This window comes from Pan troglodytes, chromosome 19 (genome assembly GCF_028858775.2).
Source record: "Pan troglodytes isolate AG18354 chromosome 19, NHGRI_mPanTro3-v2.0_pri, whole genome shotgun sequence".
NCBI classification, from domain to species: domain Eukaryota; kingdom Metazoa; phylum Chordata; class Mammalia; order Primates; family Hominidae; genus Pan; species Pan troglodytes.
In genome coordinates this window covers 94,351,754-94,370,744 of record NC_072417.2, presented here as the reverse complement: position 1 = coordinate 94,370,744, position 18,991 = coordinate 94,351,754, and the positions used below count along the sequence as shown (strand labels likewise).

The 18,991-nt window shown below is 58.9% G+C and overlaps 2 protein-coding genes and 1 pseudogene across 8 annotated transcripts in view; 1 reads left to right on the top strand and 2 right to left on the bottom strand.

Annotated features, from left to right (window-relative positions):
- Positions 1–960: 960 nt before the first annotated feature.
- LOC129137725 (large ribosomal subunit protein uL11-like) lies at positions 961–3,674 on the bottom strand (annotated as a pseudogene).
- A 2,623-nt stretch (positions 3,675–6,297) lies between these two features.
- On the top strand, positions 6,298–11,249 carry LOC112206097 (uncharacterized). Its single transcript, XM_024350739.3, has 2 exons — positions 6,298–6,801; positions 8,694–11,249. Exons 1-2 carry the CDS (start codon positions 6,376–6,378, stop codon positions 8,955–8,957), a joined length of 690 nt encoding a protein of 229 aa, XP_024206507.2. The 5' UTR covers positions 6,298–6,375; the 3' UTR covers positions 8,958–11,249.
- Positions 11,250–11,353: 104 nt separating this feature from the next.
- The window catches only part of RPTOR (regulatory associated protein of MTOR complex 1), a 416,632-nt gene continuing 408,994 nt past the window's right edge, over positions 11,354–18,991 (bottom strand). For all 7 annotated transcript variants that reach the window (XM_024350719.2, XM_024350720.3, XM_063799998.1 and 4 more), the window contains 5 exons: positions 17,852–17,979; positions 16,251–16,337; positions 15,154–15,270; positions 14,721–14,850; positions 11,354–13,458 (listed from right to left, as the gene is read on the bottom strand). In XM_024350719.2, the coding sequence (XP_024206487.1) occupies positions 13,390–13,458; positions 14,721–14,850; positions 15,154–15,270; positions 16,251–16,337; positions 17,852–17,979 (531 nt within the window). In that variant the 3' untranslated portion in view covers positions 11,354–13,389. The remainder of the gene's footprint in view (positions 13,459–14,720; positions 14,851–15,153; positions 15,271–16,250; positions 16,338–17,851; positions 17,980–18,991) is intronic.

Here is an 18,991-nt window from a genome sequence, read left to right as displayed (position 1 = left end):
TTGACCAAGCTGGTCTTGAACTCCTGACCTCAGGTGATCCGCTCACCTTGGCCTCCCAAAGTGCGTGATTACAGGCGTGAGCCACTGCGCCTAGCCCCGTTAACCATTTTAAAGTGTACATTTCAGTGGCATTCAGTGTATTCACAATGTTGTACAACCACCTTCTCTATCTGGTGTCAAAACATTTTAATCACCCCAGAAAAATACTCAGTAAGGGCCGGGCTAGGTGGCTCATGCCTGTAATCCAAGCACTCTGGGAGGCTGAGGCAGGCAGATCACCTGAGGTCGGGAGTTTGAGACCAGCCTGACCAACACGGAGAAACTCCATCTCTACTAAGAATACAAAATTAGTTGTGGTGAGCTGAGATCACGCCATTGCACTCCAGCCTGGGCAATGACAGCAAAACTCCATCTCAAAAAAAAAAAAAAAAAAAGAAGAAGAAAGAAAAGAAAAGAAAAGAAAAATACCAAGTGGCACCCCTCATTCCTCCTCTCCCCCCACCCCTGGTGCCATCAGTCTCCTTTCTGTAGTTGGGCTGGTTTTACCTATTCCGGATATGTCATATAAAAGGAATTGCACAATACGGCCTCTGGAATCCGGCCTCTTTCATTCCGTGTGTTTGCAGGAGGCATCCTCGTTGTAGCTTCAGTGTTTCCTTTTCAAGGCTGCGTAATATTCCATGGTATGAATATACCGCATTGTGTTTATCCATTCATTCATTGTTGGACCTTTTGTTGTTTCTGCCTTTTGGCCATTATGAATAATGTCCTATAAATATTCCTGTACAAATTTCTGCATGGACATGTTTTCATTTCTCTTGGGTATATATCTGGGAGTGGAATTGCTGGGTCCAATGCTGATCCCATGCTTAACTTCTTGAGGAACCGCCGAACGATTTTCCCCAGTGGCTGCACCATTTTCCATTTTCACCAGCAACGCGGGAAGGTTTCAATTTGTCCACATCTTCACCAACCCTTGTGATTTTCTGGTTTTCTTTTTTTTTTTTAATTGTCAAATGATCCTTTATTGAAATATTTTCCTTTGTGCTTCTTAACTAGCTGGGCATTCCCTGGCACCATTGTTGATGTCATCTGTGATGTCATGAGGATGGAGGCCATCAGCATTGCAGCCCAGAGACTGGGCAGTCCCCAGGATCTTTTTAATGGTTCCAGAGAGTTCTCTGGCTAAAGATCAGTGCCGCATCTGTGGAGCAATGTTGACAATCTCATCAAAAGTGATATTTCCACTGTGTTTGATGTTTTTCTGTTTCTTTCTGTCTCCTGGCAGTTCCTTGAGGGTGTTGATCAACAGGGCGGAGGCAGAAGGCACCACCTCAATCTGGGCCTGTCTGTTCTGAATGGTCAGTTTCGCTGTAATCCTCAGACCCTTCCAGTCACCGGTTGCCTTGGCAATGTCATCACCAGCCTTTTTTGGAGACAGACCCAGGGGGCCGGTCTCGGGGGCCAGTGCAGACGTGGCACCGACTTTGCCCCCGCTGCACCTCAGGTATACGACTTTGCTCTTGTTGGGGTGGAACTTCAGGGCATGGTGAAGGCAGCTGGTGTCAGATGAACCAGGATTCGGGACGACTGAAGAGAGTTGCCCAAAGCTGGTTTTCTTTCTAAATTGAAGCCATCCTAGTAGGTGTGAAGTGGAATCTCAGTGTAGTTTTCATGTCCATTTCCCTAATGACTGGTAATGAGCATCTTTTCATGTGCTTATTGGCCATTTGTTCACCTGCTTTGGAGAAGGTATTTAAATCCTCTGACCGTTTTAAAATTAGGTTGCTTGTCTTTTTTTTAATTTTTTAATTTGTATTTATTATTATTATTTTTTTTGGAGACAGAGTCTCACTCTGTCACCAGGCTGGAGTACAGTGGCACGATCTCGGCTCGCTGCAACCTCCACCTCCCTGGTTCAAGTGATTCTCCTGGTTCAGCTTCCCGAGTAGCTGGGACTACAGGTGCGCACCACCATGCCCAGCTAATGTTTGTATTTTCAGTAGAGATGAGGTTTCACCATGTTGGCCAGCATGGTCTCAATCTCTTGACCTTGTGATCTGCCTGCCTCGGCCTCCCAAAGTGCTGGGATTACAGGCATGAGCCACCGTGCCTGGCTTATTATTATTTTTTTTGAGATGGAGACTTGCTCTATCACCCAGGCTGGAGTGCAGTGGCACAATCTTGGCTCACTACAACCTCCACCTCCTGAGTTCCAGCGATTCTCCTGCCTCAGCCTTCCGAGTAGCTGGGACCACAGCCACGTGACGCTACAACCGGCTATTTTTTTTTTTTTAATTTGTAGAGACAAGGTCTTGCTATGTTGCCCAGGCTGGTCTTGAATCTTGAACTCCTGGGCTCAGGCAATCCTCCTGCCTCAGCCTCCCAAAGATCTGGGATTACAGGCCTGAGCCACTGTGCCTGGCAGGATAATGTCTTCTGATGCACAAAAGTTTTTCATTTTTATGAAGTGCAATTTATCTATTTTTTCTTTTGTTGCATGTGCTTTTGGTGTCAAATCTAAGAATCCATTGCCAAATCCAGGGTCATTAAAATTGACTTCTATGTTTTTTTCTAGCTGTTTTATAATTTTAGTTCATGTATTTAGGTCATTGATCCACTTTGAATTAGTTTTCAATCCATGGTGTGAGGTAAGAGTCCAGCGTCATTGCTTTTGGCATGTAAATCTCCAACTGCCCCCGCATCATTTGTTAAAAAGGCCATTCTTTACCCTTTATCCACTGAATGGTCTTGTCACCCTTGCAAAAATCGATCAGTCGTAGTAGATCTTCGGGTTTATTTCTGGGCTTTCTATTTTATTCTATTGCTCCGTATGTCTATTCTATGCCAGTACCACATAGTTTTGTAGTAAGTTTTGAGATTGAGAAATGTGAATCCTCTAGTTTCTTCCTCCCCCCACCAACACTATTTCTTCTTTACTTTTTAGAGATGGCGTCTCCTATGTTGCCCAGGCTGGACTCCCTTCCCGGGCTCAAGAGATCCTCCCACCTCAGCCTCCTCAGTAGCTGGGACTACAGGCACAAGCCACTATACCTGGCTAATTTTTTTCTTTTGCAAGAAGAAAATTATTTTACAATATTATTTTATGATATTATAATTCTTTTACAATATCGTTCTGGCTCTCTGACGCCCCTTGTAGTTCCATATGAATTTGAGGATTGGTTTTTCTTTTTTCTTTTTCTTTTTGGAGACAGGGTCTCATTCTGTCACCCAGGCTGGAGTGCAGTGGTGTGACGATGGCTCACTGCAGTATTAACCTCTCGGGTACAAGTGATCCTCCTGCCTTAGCCTCCCGAGTAGCTGGGACTACTACGCCATCATGCCTGGCTAATTTTTGTATTTTTTGTAGAATGGGGGTTACGTTGTCCAGGCTGGTCTTGAATTCCTAGGCTCAAGCGATCCACCTGCCTCCGCCTCCCAAAGTGTTGGGATTACAGATGTGAGCCACTACGCCTAGCCTGGTTTTTCTATTTCTGTGAAAAAGGCCATTGGAATTTTGATAGAGATTGCCTTGAATCTGTAGATCATTGCGGGGAGTACTGCTAACTTAACAATATTAGGTCATCCAATCCATGAACGTGGGATGTCTTTCCATCTTTAGAGCCTCTTACGTTCAGCAATGTTTTGTAGTTTTCATTGTCAAAGTCTTTCATTTCCTTTGTCAAATTTGTTTCTAGGTATTTTATTCTTTTGCATCCTATTGTAAATAGAATTGGTTTCTTAATTTCCTTTTCAGATTGTTCATTGCTGGTGTGTCATTTTTCTCCCAGACCAAAAAGTTTTTAAAAGTAAAACAAAAACAAACCCACGGCCAGGCGTGGTGGCTCACGCCTGTAATCCCAGCACTTTGGGAGGCTGAGGTGGGTGGATCATGAGGTCATGAGTTCGAGACCAGCCTGGCCAACATGGCAAAATCCCGTCTTTACGAAAAATACAAAAATTAGCTAGGCATGGTGGCGCACGCCTGTAATCCTAGCTACTCGGGAGGTGGAGGCACAAGAATCGCTTGAACTTGCAAGGCGGAGGTTGCAGTGAGATGAGATTGCGCCACTGCACTCCAGCCTGGGTGACAGAGTGAGACTCCATCTCAAAAAAAAAAAAAAAAAAGGCCAGGCGCGGTGGCTCACGCCTGTAATCCCAGCACTTTGGGAGGCCAAGGCGGGCGGATCACGAGGTCAGGAGATCAAGACCATTCTGGCTAACACGGTGAAACCCCGTCTCTACTGAAAATACAAAAAAAAAATCTGCCGGGCGTGGTGGCGGGCGCCTGTAGTCCCAGCTACTCAGGAAGCTGAGGCAGGAGAATGGCGTGAACCCGGGAGGCGGAGCTTGCAGTGAGCGGAGGTCGCACCACTGCACTCCAACCTGGGGGCCAGAGTGAGACTCCGTCTCAAAAAAATAAAAAACCCAAAAAACCACCCATGTGGGTCCCACTTTGCCTTTGATTGTGGTTGTTGGCCTCTGTCACCTTCCCTGCAGAGCCTGGGGGTGGTCAGTCTCCTCCCTTTTTTTTTTTTTTTTTTTTGAGACAGAGTCTCGCTCTGTCACCCAGGCTGGAGTGCGGTGGCACGATCTCAGTTCACTGCAAGCTCCGCCTCCCGGGTTCACGCCATTCTCCTGCCTCAGTCTCCTGAGTAGCTGGGACTACAGGCGCCCGCCACCATGCCCGGCTAATTTTTTTTTTTTTTTTTTTTTTTAAGTAGAGATGGGATTTCACCGTGTTAGCCAGGATGGTCTCTATCTCCTGACCTCGGGATCCGCCCGCCTCGGCCTCCCAAAGTGCTGGGATTACAGGCGTGAGCCACTGCGCCCGGCACGGTCTCCTCCCTTTACAGGCTGTGAGGATGGGCGTCCTGCACATGGTCAGGGCTTTCATAGCCAGCTGGGTTGACAGCAGTGCCTCATCTGGGTCTTCCAGTTAGGGGAGAAGCTGGGCTCAGAGTATGAAGATGGGGGCGGCTGTGTTACTGCCCACAGGCACCTCCTCCTGCAAGGCACGTCATACCACTGTACCAGCGACAAACTCTGTGGCTCTCCTGCATCCAGCCCCTCCTTGCTGCTATGGTTGGGAGCCTTTCTGGGAGCCCTTAAGCTCTTGTCTCCCACATGGATGGGGTGCGCAGCCCAGGAAGGCTCTGCTGGTCCAGATCCCCATGCCCACCTGGGCCTCTGCTCCATGCAGGTGGTGGCTGCTCCCGCTCCACAGTCTGAGTTTGCTGCCTTTTCTTCTTTCTTCTTCTAACACAGAAGGCATGGAGGGGGTTGTGGTTGGTAAACCCAGTGTGCCTTGCTCTTGGACTCCCTGGCACCTTGGATCCTGGGCTGCTCGCTGGAGGCCTGTGACAGGCCCTGTGCTGCCCTGGGGCTGGTGCTTTCAGGGCTGGCTCCCCCATCGCTGGGTTTGGAGGAGCCCCTGGCTACAGGGTGGAACCTGGTTGGCCCCCAGCAGCTGCTGAAGGTGGAAGCAGCTGGCAGTTGGGGGCTGGTTCTCTGTGGGGGCAAACTCTGACCACAGTGAGCCAGGCAGGGGCCAGGACTGGGGAGCAGTTGGTGAGGGTGTGCGGGCAGCTCTCTGGGCCTCCCCCTGCTGGGAGGTGAGCCTGGGACCCCATGTGGGGAGCCCCCAGCCCCCAGCTCCTGCCAGCCCTGGGTTGGAGGCTGCGGAGCTTCCCGGCCGTGCAGCTTGTCCTCCCTGGAGGGCCCTGGGGGCTTACACCCTCAGGCAAAGCCTTCCCATCCACCCCTCCAGCTTGCCTGCGGTGGATGGTGGATGACCCTGGAGGGCAGCCGGGAGAGCCTCCAAGGGGAGGCCAGAGGGGAACCCACAGCTCTGAGTACCCCTGCGCCTCCCCCTGCAGATGCGGCTGTGGTTCTGTACCTCACCAGGCTGTGGGGATCTGAGTGGGGGTCCTGGGGTCTGGGCAGTTCTTCTGACCTCATCAGATGGCATCTGCCCTCCGATGCTGAGCCGTGGGTGACATCAGCCTTCTGGGCCCAGGAGGCCACCTGGCAGGATGGCTCAAGCAGCCTTGGGCAGTGACCTTGGTGGCTGTCGCTGGTGGCCATGAGCCCTGCATGAGTGTCCCTGGCCTCAGCACTGGGGGCTCCTCACTTCCTGGCCCCTGGAAGCAAACTCAGAGCATGCCTGTGGGGCCACAGGCTGTTTGGAGGATGCTGCAGTGATGGCCTTCTGGGGAGTGAGGGCTGGGTTTTGGATAGGGAGGTGGGAGGTGGGGGGTCCTGAACTGCCTTTCCTGCCACGTCAGGACCCAGGGCCGGGGACAGCGGGTGTCTCGGGGGCTGCATGGACGATGGGGGAGGACGTGCAGGCTGGCGGGGGAGGGGGTGGAGCGCATGGGCTGCCTGGCCCTGTCTTGGGGACATGAAGCCTGGTTTGCCAAGTGGGAACCGAGGGACCTGTGCTCCAAGAGACACATCCAGGGACTGCAATCAATTTCCAAAGGGCCTTTTCTCTTTTCAGCGATGCTGTTAAGAAAGGCAATGAATCATGTGCCACAAGAATCTTGGGAGAACCCACGAGCTTGGGAGCTGGTGACAGACCCCCATTCGGAGCGCTCTCTGCACAGCTACACAGCGACCCCGCCCCCGCCTGCCCATCAGGATGGCTCCGCGGCTGCAAAGGGCGAGTGCTTGGTTCCCAAGGCAGGGCCCAGCTCCATGGTTCTCCTCGCCTCACTCTCCTCCGTGAGCCTCAGGGACGCGGTGGCCACGGCACCCCCAGTTCTCCCCAGAGTTGCTGTTCCCACCTTTGGCTGTGAGGTAGGTGGCATGGCAGAGGGGGCTGGCCTGGGATGTGGGATCCTGCTGTGAGCGGCACCAGTGGGGTTTGTCATGCTGACACTGATGACAGAGGTGAACTCATGGTCCCCCGGCCCTGGGGAGCAGAGGCCCCCTTCCAGGCAGCAGGGCAGGGTAGGTGCATCCAGCACCCTCCATGGTCGCAGCCCTCCACCAGGTGGCAGGTCACGCCATGCCTTCTCTGTCCTCACAGTGGTGTGGCGGGGCTGGGTGTGTAACTCTCGTCCTGTGTTCTGTGGACACTGGTGCCTGGGTCACACAACGGCGGATGGAGCCTCAGAGCCCCAAGAGCCCTGTGGCTGCTCCTGCCCCTGGGATGGCAGGGCCAGCGCAGGGACTGTGGGGCTCAGGAGGAGGGACCCCCCCCTGCCGCAGAGGAGGCGGCAGTCAGGCGGAGGGGGTGGGCACGGGAGGGAGGATGGGATGGGCAGGGAAGCCGCCCCAACAGCTGCAGTGAGGTTCTTTCCCAAGGTGGAGGAGGGGGAAGGACAGGCAGGGCCCATGTGGTTGGGCTCTTCCTCCTCCAGCTCAGGAGCCACCAACAGGACATGGCCTCAGCTGGGTGGCACCAGGTGACCGGGCCCAGCTCAGGGTCTGCTCTCCTCTGATGGTCCAGGCGGGTACCGTGCAGCCCTGGGACTTGGCATCGGCTGAGCTGTGGCAAAGAGCTGTGTTCTTCCCAGCTCCCAAGCCCTGTGGCACCAGCAGTTGTGAAGTCCTCAGGTGACCTCGGACAGTGTCCATTGGGTGCTTCCCTGGTGCCAGTGCTGTTCTGGAAGCTTCTGTGGTCTTGTTTGGTGCTCACAGCACTCATGCCTGCAATAACTGTCCCCACGTTAAAGTGAGGGACAGGCTGGGGCTTGGAGGTGCCACGGTGGTGCCAGTGTCCCAGGGCCACCTAGCAAACCACCGTGGGCCCGGCAGCCTGAGCAGCAGCCCTGTATTCCCTCTCCACCCGCCCTGTCTGGAGGCTGGACTTGGAGACAGAGGGGCCTCTTGGCTATCTTCTTCCAGGACCACTCTCCCTGGCAGGTAGGCTGTGTCCTCGTGTGGCCGTCCCTCTGTGCACAGCTGTGTCCTAATCTTCCTTCTTATAAGGACACCAGTCCTATTGCATTGGGGCCACCCTGGTGACCTCATTTCACCATACTCACCCGTGCAAAGGCCCTGTCTCCAAATACAGCCGCAGGCCCGGGTGCAGGGGTTCCGGGCGCTGGGGCTTCCGCAGGCGGATGGATGTGGGAGGTCCTGCTCGGCCCCCGCTCTGGCCTCCCCGCCCGTCCTGTGTCCTTCAAGGGTTCCTTCCTGGTCTGTGCCTGACTCTGAGGCTCTGTCCTGTCTGGGGACGTGTGGGCTCCGGACCACCCGGTAACTGAGTCTGAGACACAGACCCCCAGAGGCCAACTGCTCTGCCGCCTCCCGAGGGCTATCCGCCGAGACCCCTGGAAGGGGGCCAGGCACAGATGTGTTGGAGGCCACAGCTGCCCATCTGGCAGGTGCCTGCAGTCTCACCCAGCAGAGCCACACTGAGCAGGAGCCCCCATGAGAGGCAGCCTCAGTGGCTGGCGCTCCCATGGGCACAGGACAGCCCCCGTGGCCACCCCTGGCCCTCACCGGCCCCTCGCCGGAAGGCTGAGCATTCCTCCACATGGCATCACCAGGCCTGGCCCCTTCACCACGACCACACGGGGTCTGGCAGTGGCAGGGGCAGGTGTGGGCCTGGCTCAGCCCTGGCCTCCCCTGAGGCCGGCTTCTACAGCGTGCCCATCCCCGTGTTTACAAGAACTCAATTTGTACTCATCTCGGTGACAGAAAAACTGGTGCTAATGGGAAAAATATGACTCTCTCAACAGGAGCCCGCCTGGCACAGCTCCGTGAGTGCCGGGCGTCCTTGCCTGAAACAAACTGCAATTCAGCGTGGGATTCCAGGATTCCATGGCAACTGCTCGTGCCCTGTGTTCCGGCCCCGGCTGGGGCTTGGGAGCAGCCGCTGTGTCATGGGGGATCCACTTGTTTACCGACAGCCCCAAGGACCCAGACATGGTGCCAGCTTCCCATGCCTTGGCCCTGAGATCTGGGAGGCCCATTGCGGCCGGTGCTTCCCCCAACCCCACTGAGCATCTCCTTCCCGCCCTGTGTCCACCCACCTCCTGCCCAGGACCCCTGAGTGTTCGTGGGCTCTACCTGGTGGGATGCCCTTTGGCTTGTAGACAGGGGTTCGTTGGCAGCATAGTGTTCCCTATTGATGTCCACATCCTAACAACGATGTCCACATCCTAGTGGGAGCCTGTGACTACCTGGCTCGGGGGATCCAGGTTGCAGATGAAATGAAGGTTGGATTAGCTGACTTTAAACTAGGGCGGTGACCCTGGAGCATCCCGGGGGGCCCAGTGTAATCACAAGGTCCTTAAAAGTGGAGGAGGGGCCAGCGTGGGGCTCACGCCTGCAATCCCAGAGCTTTGGGAAGCCGAGGCAGCAGGATCCCCTGAATCCAGGAGTTCGAAGCCAGCCTGGGCAACAAAGTGAGACCGAGTCTTCAAAGCCAGCCTGAGCCACATAGTGAGACTGAGTCCTGTCTCTACAAAAAGTCAACAAAAATCAGCCGAGTGTAGTGGCGCACGCCTGTGGTCCCAGCTACTCAGGAGGCTGAGGTGGGAGGATTGCTTGAGCCTAGGAGGTCAAAGCTGCAGTGGCCATGATCACACCCCTGCACTCCAGCCTGGGTGACAGTGAGACCCTGTCAAAAAAAAAAAAAAAAAAAAAAAAAAAAAGTGGAGGAGGGAGGCAGGCGAGCCGGGCTCAGTGAGGAGGGCCCAGGCTGCAGTGGGTGCCAGAGTCTATCCTGGAAAAAGGAATGACATGAACACGAGGGAAGCCCCGAAGGGCCATTCAGTGCAGCGCTGAGCAAGAGGGGACGTCCTCGAGGAGCCCCGAGCCCTGGTGATGAGGCCGTGGTGGGTGGGGGCCCAGCGGGTAGCAGGCGCCCCCTCTGCGTGCGCAGCGGGGCTGGTGGCTCCACATATCACCCTGGTGCATCCGAGTCCTGAGCTGCCACTCCTGCCGGCCTGCTCTGGGGTGGGGCGGGGCTTGCACAAGCAGCACCTGTAGGGCCCGCTCTAGGGCGGGGCGGGGCTTGCACAAGCAGCACCTGTAGGGCCTGAGTGCGTGGCTCCCCCAGCCCCAACACCCCCCCCAGCCCAAGTGGTGGAGTAAAGGTCTCCGCACATGGCCTTGGGGTGGGGTTAGGACCCCAGTCCCTGCCACCACCCAACAGGCAGGGCTTTGGGCAAGCTACTCAGTGCCCGAGACCCAATTTCTGGTCGGCAGGTGAGAGGGGCCGGGGGGACAAGAGCCTGTTCCCAAGCTCTCCAGAAGTCAGGCCCCTGAGGTGGTGCAGTGTGGCTGACATGACCATCCCCACGGACCCTTGCCTCCCACTTGCCCCGCAGGACCGTGCCCAGGCCCGTTGCCTCTGCTGTGGCTTCCACAACATTCCCCCTGGCTCCCAATCCCTGCACGGACCTTCCTGCTTGGGAAAAACCTCAAGGGACAGGCCATGACCTGCAGAGCAGAGTGTGATCTGGAAACGGGAGCCTTTTAAGAATTGGCCAGACGGGGACAGGCGTGGTGGCTCACGCTGGGAGGCTGAGGCAGGTGGATCACCTGAGGTCAAAAGTTCGAAACCAGCTTGGCCAACATGGCGAAACCCCATCTCCACCAAAAATATAAAAATTAGCTGGGTGTGGTGGTACAGACCTGTAATCCCAGTTACTTGAGAGGCTGAGACAGGAGAATCGCTTGAACCCAGGAGGTGGAGGTTGAGGTGAGCCAAGATCGCGCCACTGCACTCCAGCCTGGGTGACAGCGTGCCACTCCATCTCAAAACAAAAAGCAAACCCAAAAAGAGTTGGCCAGAGGGATGTGCAGATGTGATTAGGACTAAGGACCCACACAGCCCGAGGTGGGTACGGCCCCTAGGCCTGGAAACACTTCTGGCCTGCATGAGAAGAAGTGACGGTGGGCATGGATCAGAGGGCCTGAAGTGGAGGAAGGGGCCACGAGCCAAGGAGTGGGGGCCTCCAGAAGTGGGGAGGAGCGGGGAAGTGGCTTCTCCCCCAGGAACTCTGACGTGGCCTAGATTTCAATGCAGACTTGAATGGGGCCTCTTTGACAGGATAACCGTCATTTTAAAGAGAAAGACACGTGTCTGGCCTACGTCGCAAGATGGCTCTTGCCACACAGTACGCTCCCTGATGTGGGGTCTGCGCCACAGGGCGGGGGGCACTGCCTGGGAGAAAAGGACCGAGACCTTTGCACACTCCTCGACGTGCCAGGCCCCCTGTGGCCGCAGTGCCTGCCTGGAGAGCACCCGGGACGCAGAGCTGCTGGTGGCCCTGGGGACAGCAGGGGGGACCCGGGCAACGTCCCCCCACCCCCCAGAGCTCTGCTCTGACCGATGCCCCCCTGCGGTGGGGTGAGCAGTTTCCTTAAAGACACAGCCGCCAGCCGCGGAGTCTGCGCGTGTTGTTTACTGTTTGTCACTCTCTGCTCTTAGCTTCACATTGCCATTTCGTATTTTGTCAAAGTCCGTCTCAATTCGCGTTTGGTAAAATAAATAGATAATGAGCCTCTAGGCCGGCGCTCTCTCGAGCCGGTTAACGTCGTGATTGAATTTTCGCATCAGACCTGTGAAGACAGCCCACGTGCAGGCGGCACGCGGTGCCCATGGGGGTGGGCTCCAGGGTGGAGCGGGGGCGGGGGGGGTCTTGACCCCTCTGGAGCACCTGCCTTTTGACAGGTGGTGATTTTGTCTCAAAACAAACAGAAACGCGTGTTGGGTAAGAATTGAGTTGAAGGACTGGATGGGAAGCTGCGTGTGCGGGTGGAGCTGGGCTTCTGGAAGATTCTGGTGTTGCCGCCTGGCACGCCCTGTGAGCTGAGTGAGGCCGGGACTCTCTACACCTTCCGGACCCGGGCTGCTTTCTCGGCCCAGATGTGGGGATGGGATTCGTGCCGGAACCTTCTTCTGGTGGGAGCTTGCATTCCAAAAAGGAGCAGCGGAGGGGCCGCCTCTGTCCTGCCTTGTCACGTCCCGGCCAGCCCCGGCTCAGTCTCCAGCTCAGCCCCCTGAGGGCCAGGTGTGTCTCTGGCCAAACGTGACCAGGCAGGGTTCCATCCACCCAGAAGATGCTCTTGGCCGCGGCAGGCCGCCAGCCGCACCGCAGGGGAGCCGGGCCTCGCCGCACCAGCTCTCGCTCCCGTGGTCGTGGGCCTCTCACTGCCAGAATGAAGCCACCTGGCTCCTTCACCTCTCAATAATCCTGATTCCCAACGAACACGGAAAAAATGCTTTTCAAAATACCATCACTGTGGTTGTGTCCTGTTTGCAAAACTGCTCATACATGCCCTGCGGCCCCTCCTGGGCGGGACTGTCCACACAGCTCCTGTCTGCACCACAGGCCCAGCTGTCAGCCGAGGTCACATCAGCATGGGCGGCTCAAGGCTGGAGACGGGGCTGGTGTCACCCGGAGCCGTCCGGGACCCGGCAGTGCCTCTCACCTGTGTGTGAGGAACGTGTGGGGACAGAGCAGGGAGACCATGCCGCCTGCATGTGTGTGCCCCCAGGTGCCGGCCGTGGTGCCATCTGCACATGCGTGTGCTACACCTGTGTGCGGGCACAGGCATGGAGACCACAGGCCAGGCTGCTGTCCCCGCGCCTGCGGGGAAGAGCAGCCCTTCGGAGGGAAAGGAGCCCCGTGGATTAAGGCAGGGGCTACCTCGCCAAGGACCTGCCTCCCCTGTGCACGGCCACAGCGGCCCCTGCTGACAGCTCTGTGTGAGAGGGGCCAAAACTGGAGTCCAGAAACCTGGCGGTGCGGGGAGGGTGGGCTGTGCGCCTCCTGCTCAGCGATGCTGCCAGCGGCCAAGGACAGCCCGGACCCCTGGGCGGCTTCCTTCACACCCGCCAGTTGGAGGGGCGTCTCCTTCTTCCTCTCTCTTGGTTTCCCGAATTTCCAGTGTCCCCCAGCTGGCTAGGAAATGTCCCTGCTTGCGGGCACTGACTGTGAGAGGTGGTGGGCCTGGCTGGGGCAGCGCCTCTCGCTCGCTCTTGGCCTGATGGGGACAGCTGCCCCAGGGACCCGTAGGAGCCCCAGCGCCTGCCTCTCCGCCAGGGCTCTGTCTGGGGTTTTTTCTGCAGCTAATGCTCTGATTACATGGAAATAAAATGAGGTGTTTCCCCTTTCAGCGTCTCAGAGAAACACAGAACAGGAGAGGGACAGAGGCGCCGCGGCCGCGGGGGTGCACCTGGATGCTGGTGCTCAGTGGGAAGCCACCGTCAACCCGAGCCCTCCCCTTCCCTGACGTTCCAGACACGACAGCGAAGACAGACAAAAGCGAGTAGCAGGGCCCTCCTGCCGTCATCAGCAGCTAAGGCAGCAGCCAACGTTCACACTGCAGGGCCGCGGCAGCCGACGCCCCGTGCCCCGGCGAGTGACAGCTTCACTATGTACAGCAGGCGGCCGTGGCCTGGTGGGCCCGGTCACGCCGCTATCTGACACGCTTCTCCACCGAGTACACGGAGATGTAGTAGTCGTTGCTTCCCACGGCCAGGTGAGGCTGCGAGGAGAGAGAAGGGGTGAGCAGGGGTTCAGGTGCGGGCAGACACTGCGGGGGGCCGGGGGGCGCAGGCCAACCCGCATCCTTAGGCAGCTCCTGCCGGGGTCTCAGGAACCCCCGCGCCCACCTCAGGCCTGGAAATGCCGGGCCGGTCCCACCAGTCCCCTGCAGGGCCCATGCATGGTGCACTCCGTGAGGGGCGTGGCACTGCCCCGGGCCCCGCGTGCTTTTTTCAGGACTGCCCCACGGGGCAGCTCTGGGATCCAATGTCACGCGTGTCAGCAGAGCTGCATGCCTGGAGCCTCACAACACAAGGTGGCAGGCGGGCAGAATCCTAACCTAAAAACAACGGCCTGAAGCCACGTGGGGAGGCTGCAACCAAGGCCAGAGAGCCGTGCAGGTGGGGCCCGGCCGCACAGGGGACAGGGTGAGGACTTGGCCGCACAGGGGACAGGGTGAGGACTTGGCCGCACAGCGGACGGGGTGAGGGCCAGCCGCACAGGGGACGGAGTGAGGGCCGCAGAGGGGACGGGGTGAGGGCCACACAGGGGACGGAGTGAGGGCCGGCCGCACAGGGGATGGGGTGAGGGCCGCAGAGGGGACGGGGTGAGGGCCGCAGAGGGGACGGAGTGAGGGCCGCAGAGGGGACGGGGTGAGGGCCGCAGAGGGGATGGGGTGAGGGCCGCACACGGGATGGGGTGAGGGCCACAGAGGGGACGGGGTGAGGGCCGCAGAGGGGACGGGGTGAGGGCCGCAGAGGGGACGGGGTGAGGGCCGCAGAGGGGACGGGGTGAGGGCCACAGAGGGGACGGGGTGAGGGCCACAGAGGGGACGGGGTGAGGGCCGCACAGGGACAGGGTGAGGGCCGCACAGGGGACGGGGTGAGGGCCGCACAGGGGACGGGGTGAGGGCCGCACAGGGGACAGGGTGAGGGCTGCACAGGGATGGACACCCCGAGCGACTCTCCTGGAGGTCCCCAGGGATGGCTTTAGTGCAGGGTCTGAGGGCAGAAGCTTTGCCCCAGCCACTGTGTGTCAATTCTTCCCGGAGTGACGGGACTGGGGCTCTGCTTCCGGGGCGAGTGCAGGGTGGGGCAGGGGCCCTAGAGATCCTGGGACCCAGGCAAGTCCCTCCCTCAGGCAGCCAATGGGCCCCACTGTGGTGTGGGGTAGCCAGGCAGGACCCCTGCTGCCTTGTCCCCTTGCCTCCCATCCCTCTACCCCGGCCACCGACCCCCGACCCCCACCCACCGCGGCACTGACCCAGTGCGGGTGGAAGGCCAGGCAGCTGATGGCGCCGACCCGCTGGCCCATGAAGCCGTCGTAGTACTTGATGTTGTTGATGAGCTCTCCGCTGCTGTTGTAGATGGCGGTGAACTGATTGACGGAGCCACTGTGGGGAGAGAAAGGGTCCCGGCATCACTGCCCTCTTCTTTGAGGATGGAAGACGGGCGCAGATGCCGGGACAGGCCTGCTAGACCACGGGGACAGGCTGGCTCGGGGCAGGTGTGACCCTCTGAGAGTTTATCCTGGGAGGATGTGGCGGGCAGACATCTTTTGTTTTTATGTCCCCACAGCAGTGAAATCCTCCCCTGCCCTCCTTCAGCTCCTGGGGGCAGGAACACAAGAGCCTCCTGTTTGCACAGAGGCCCGAGGCGGGTGAGCGGTGCAGGCCAGGGAGGTGGGCGGCACCTACCATGCGATCAGGTCCGCCTGGGGGTGGATGTCCAGGGCCGTCAGCCCCTTCACGATCTGAAGCACATTTACCGACTCGGGCATCCGGGGATCAAAGATGCGCACATCTCCGTTGACGCTGCCAAGAGAGGGTCACAGTGACACCTCCTCCCGGAGCCCCCATGAGGGGCCTGGCCAGGGGGACGGTGGAACCAGGTGTGTGGGGTCGCACACCTGTTTGCACACACACTGCTCAAGGAAAAAGCTGCCTGGATGCTCAGCGTCCCCAGTGAGGGCTGCCCAGGCGGGGCCCAGACATGCACCCACACTGGTCTCAGGGCCAAGGCTGTCCCCCACAAGCTCTCTCAGAGCCAGAAAAGGCCCGGAGCTTTCTGGCCTAGAGAAATGGCCATGAGCACAGATGCGGTAGGAGGCTGTGAGCTCCTGGTTTCATTTCCAGCTAGAGATTAGATTTCATGCAACTGGGGCCTGCAGTCCCGGGAGACAGAGCCTGGATGGCAGGCTGTGGCTGGAGGGAGGGATGGCCTGGCCCTTTTGAGGCCCCGTAGCTCCTGCCTTCCACCCCCAGTAGGCGTCCATCCCAAGAGTTATGTTTGGTTTTTATATCACAAACAAGGGGGAAAAGAGCATCTCTTTGAAGAAATGCTGGCTTTGCATTCATAAATTACATCTTGCTCTTCCTTTAATAGGCAAATAAATATTCCCTGCTCTTGGTGCTGTATTTACCAAGTGGCAGAACTGAATTTATGTGCAGACAACTGCCACGTGCCTGGCAGACACGCCGCCCCTGCCACCCTGCCACCCCTGCCTGTGGAGGGAGAGCAGCTGCCCAACTCCCCCCGGAACCCTCCGCAGCTGGCAGCCCAGGAAAGTTCCCAAAGCGCCTGCAGGTCAGGTGTCCCCCAGCAGGGGAGCAGCTGTGGCCCCTGGGCCCCTACGGGCTGCGCCTGATCTTTCTGGCCAGTTCCAGGGCAGGAGTTAATTACTGCCCGAAATGCCATCCCCTTCCAGCTGTTTAAATACCAAGGACATATTTTAAATGGAGGGGAAAATAATGTTTTTACAGCAGAACGGCTGCTAAACATCGGCGCTCCTCACCTCACACTCACGATGTGGCCGTCGGGACGCTTCTGCAGGGAGGCCTTCACCACCCAGGCTGTGTGCTCCCGGTACGTCATGACGCGGCTGCAAGGGAGGGGGCGCGCTCAGCGTGGGGCTTCCCTGAAGGACGTCCCCACCCTTCGGGGCTCTCACCGGGAGCTGCCCAGGTCTGCCTGTGCCAGCGGGTCCGCAGGCCCTCGCCTGTCCGCTCCCCACGAGGGGCTAGTGCTCACGCAGGGTCAGAGCCCCCTCCAGGTGACCTGCTCCAGCAGAGACCCCCTGTGTCCTCCCCAGGCCGGCTCAGGGCTGGGCCCTAGGTCACCGTCAGGCCGCTGGAGGACTGTCTGAGCCACATGGGAGCTGCCCAGAGACGGGGGCCAGGCGGCCATCGCAGTGCTCCCAGGCCCTGCCCACCCTTTGCTTTGCTTCCCTCAAAACTCCTCATTGTGTCTCCCCGATCTGTGCAGACTGGAGGGTCAGGAATGAGAATCCCAGACCTAAAGTTGATGAAGCTGGGGGCACAAGGACCTTCTGGGAATCCTCGCTCTGTGCCGGGTGAAATTTACTTCTGCTGCATGAGCCGCGTGGGCCAAGACGGACTGTCCCCTGCTAGGCCCGGACAGCACCTGCCCACGGGGGTGCTCAGCAGAGGCAGTGCCCGGGGCTGCTATGCCCGGTCCCCTGCCAGACATGGACAGCACCTGCCCACAGGGGTGCTCAGTGGAGGCAGTGCCCAGGGCTGCTGTGCCCATGCGTGTGCCCTGTCCTCTGCCAGACACGGACAGCACCTGCCCACGGGGGGTGCTCAGCGGAGGCAGTGCCCGGGGCTGCTGTGCCCACGCGTGTGCCCTGTCCCCTGCCAGACACGGACAGCACCTGCCCACGGGGGTGCTCAGCAGAGGCAGTGCCCGGGGCTGCTGTGCCCACGCGTGTGCCCTGTCCCCTGCCAGACACGGACAGCACCTGCCCACGGGGGTGCTCAGCAGAGGCAGTGCCCGGGGCTGCTGTGCCTGGTCCCCTGACAGACATGGACAGCACCTGCCCACAGGGGTGCTCAGTGGAGGCAGTGCCCAGGGCTGCTGTGCCCATGCGTGTGCCCTGTCCTCTGCCAGACACGGACAGCACCTGCCCACGGGGGGTGCTCAGCGGAGGCAGTGCCCGGGGCTGCTGTGCCCACGTGTGTGCCCTCAGACATCCCTCCCCAGACACTTGCTGCATGACCCAGGAGGTGGCAGGTAGTGGCAGTATTCTGTTCAGGTGAGCTCAGAGGTGGCAGGTGCCTGGCTGGGGCCCTGCTTCACCCCGACAGCCTCTGCCTCCAGTCCACTGGCTCATCCCACATGGCCTGTCCCCTGTGCTCCTCCACAGGCTGTGGGGTGGACCTCTGTGGGGCAGACCTTTGTGGGATGGGCCTCGGTGGGACGGGCCTGGCGGCTTTGGGGAGCCCAGGACTGGCCTAAATACGCCACTGCAGGCTCCTGGGGAAGCTTTGCATCTCACTGAGAAACCTGGACCCAACCAAATGGCAGTGACACGGCCCTACCACCTGGAAGGTACCCTGCCAGCACTGGGGGAGGGAGAGGACAGGGTCAAGGTACCATTCGCTGAGTGCCATCCTTCTGTCGTAGACGCGGATGGAGCCGTCACCGAGGCCAGCCACGATGAGTGAGCGGTGGGAATCACAGGACAGACTCGTCACGCAGCTGTCTGCGCCCGTAGGGATGTCCTAGAGCCAAACACAGGCAGCCCGGTGAAGACCGGGGCACCGAGCCGCCCTCCCTGCTGTCCTGCAGCGCCAGGACCCCTCTTGCTGCCTGCCTGGCTGTGGGGATCACCCTCCCTGGCTGCAGGGGCCTTTCTCTCTATCCAGGGAAGCATCAAAGGCCTGGGGAGCCCAGGAGTCCCAGGGAGAGGAAGGGGCTGGCAGGACACTGAGTCACGCCCTTGTCCCTTGGCCCTGGAGGGACAGCCCTGAGGCCCTGAGGCGCCTGGGACCCGGCCAGTGAGGCAGAGCCCAGCCCCACCCCGAGCGGCGGCCTGCAGACGCCTCTGGGAAGGACTGGCTGTCAGTGCCAATTAAACTTCCAACCTCTCTCTGTTTCCTAAAAAGGAAAGCAAAGCACATTTTGGCAAGGACTCCTCACTGGCTGCTTCTCAGAACTTCTAATGAGCTATGGGACGAGTCCAGGAGGGGTCGTCTTGCTCCCTCGGGGGCTCTAAGTGCTGGAGAAGCGGGGGCGGGGGGCAAAGGACGTCCTGCCAGGGACGCAGGAGGAAAAGGGCCAAGAGAGGGAGAGCGCTTTCCACGCACGATGGGCGGTGCTGGCTTGTGCACTCCAGGAGGAAACACAGGCGTGGGGACGATGGGGCCAGACCCCTGCGAGGGGCAGAGCCAGCTCTGGGAGCACCTGCTGCGCTCTGTGCCTCCACGCACCTCTGCAGGAACAGCACCTGCCCCGCAGGCCACCTGGGCCTCTAAGCCCCAACTGGTGACCAGACCCTGGGGATCAGGGTGTCCACGCTGTGCCCTGAGGGCTACGTCTCGTGTGGAGCCACAGCTCCAGACAGGTGCAAGACCCCCCCACCCCAAAGAAGGTGCCATGAAAGCTGCTGGTGCCTCGAGGGATCCACGGTCACTTCAGAGGGGAGGCCGCCCACACGGGAAGGCCTGGGCCAGGTTCTCGGGCTGCTGCTGCCCAGAGCAACCACAGCAGCTTCGAGCAGCTGAGGGTGCCCAG

Bases quoted from the DNA above. Each gene is read 5' to 3' on its own strand.
- LOC112206097 (XM_024350739.3), top strand. From the start codon at position 6,376: ATGGGCTGCCTGGCCCTGTCTTGGGGACATGAAGCCTGGTTTGCCAAG. The intron at 6,802-8,693 runs GTAGGTGGCATG...CTCTCTCAACAG, and splicing joins TTCCCACCTTTGGCTGTGAG to GAGCCCGCCTGGCACAGCTC.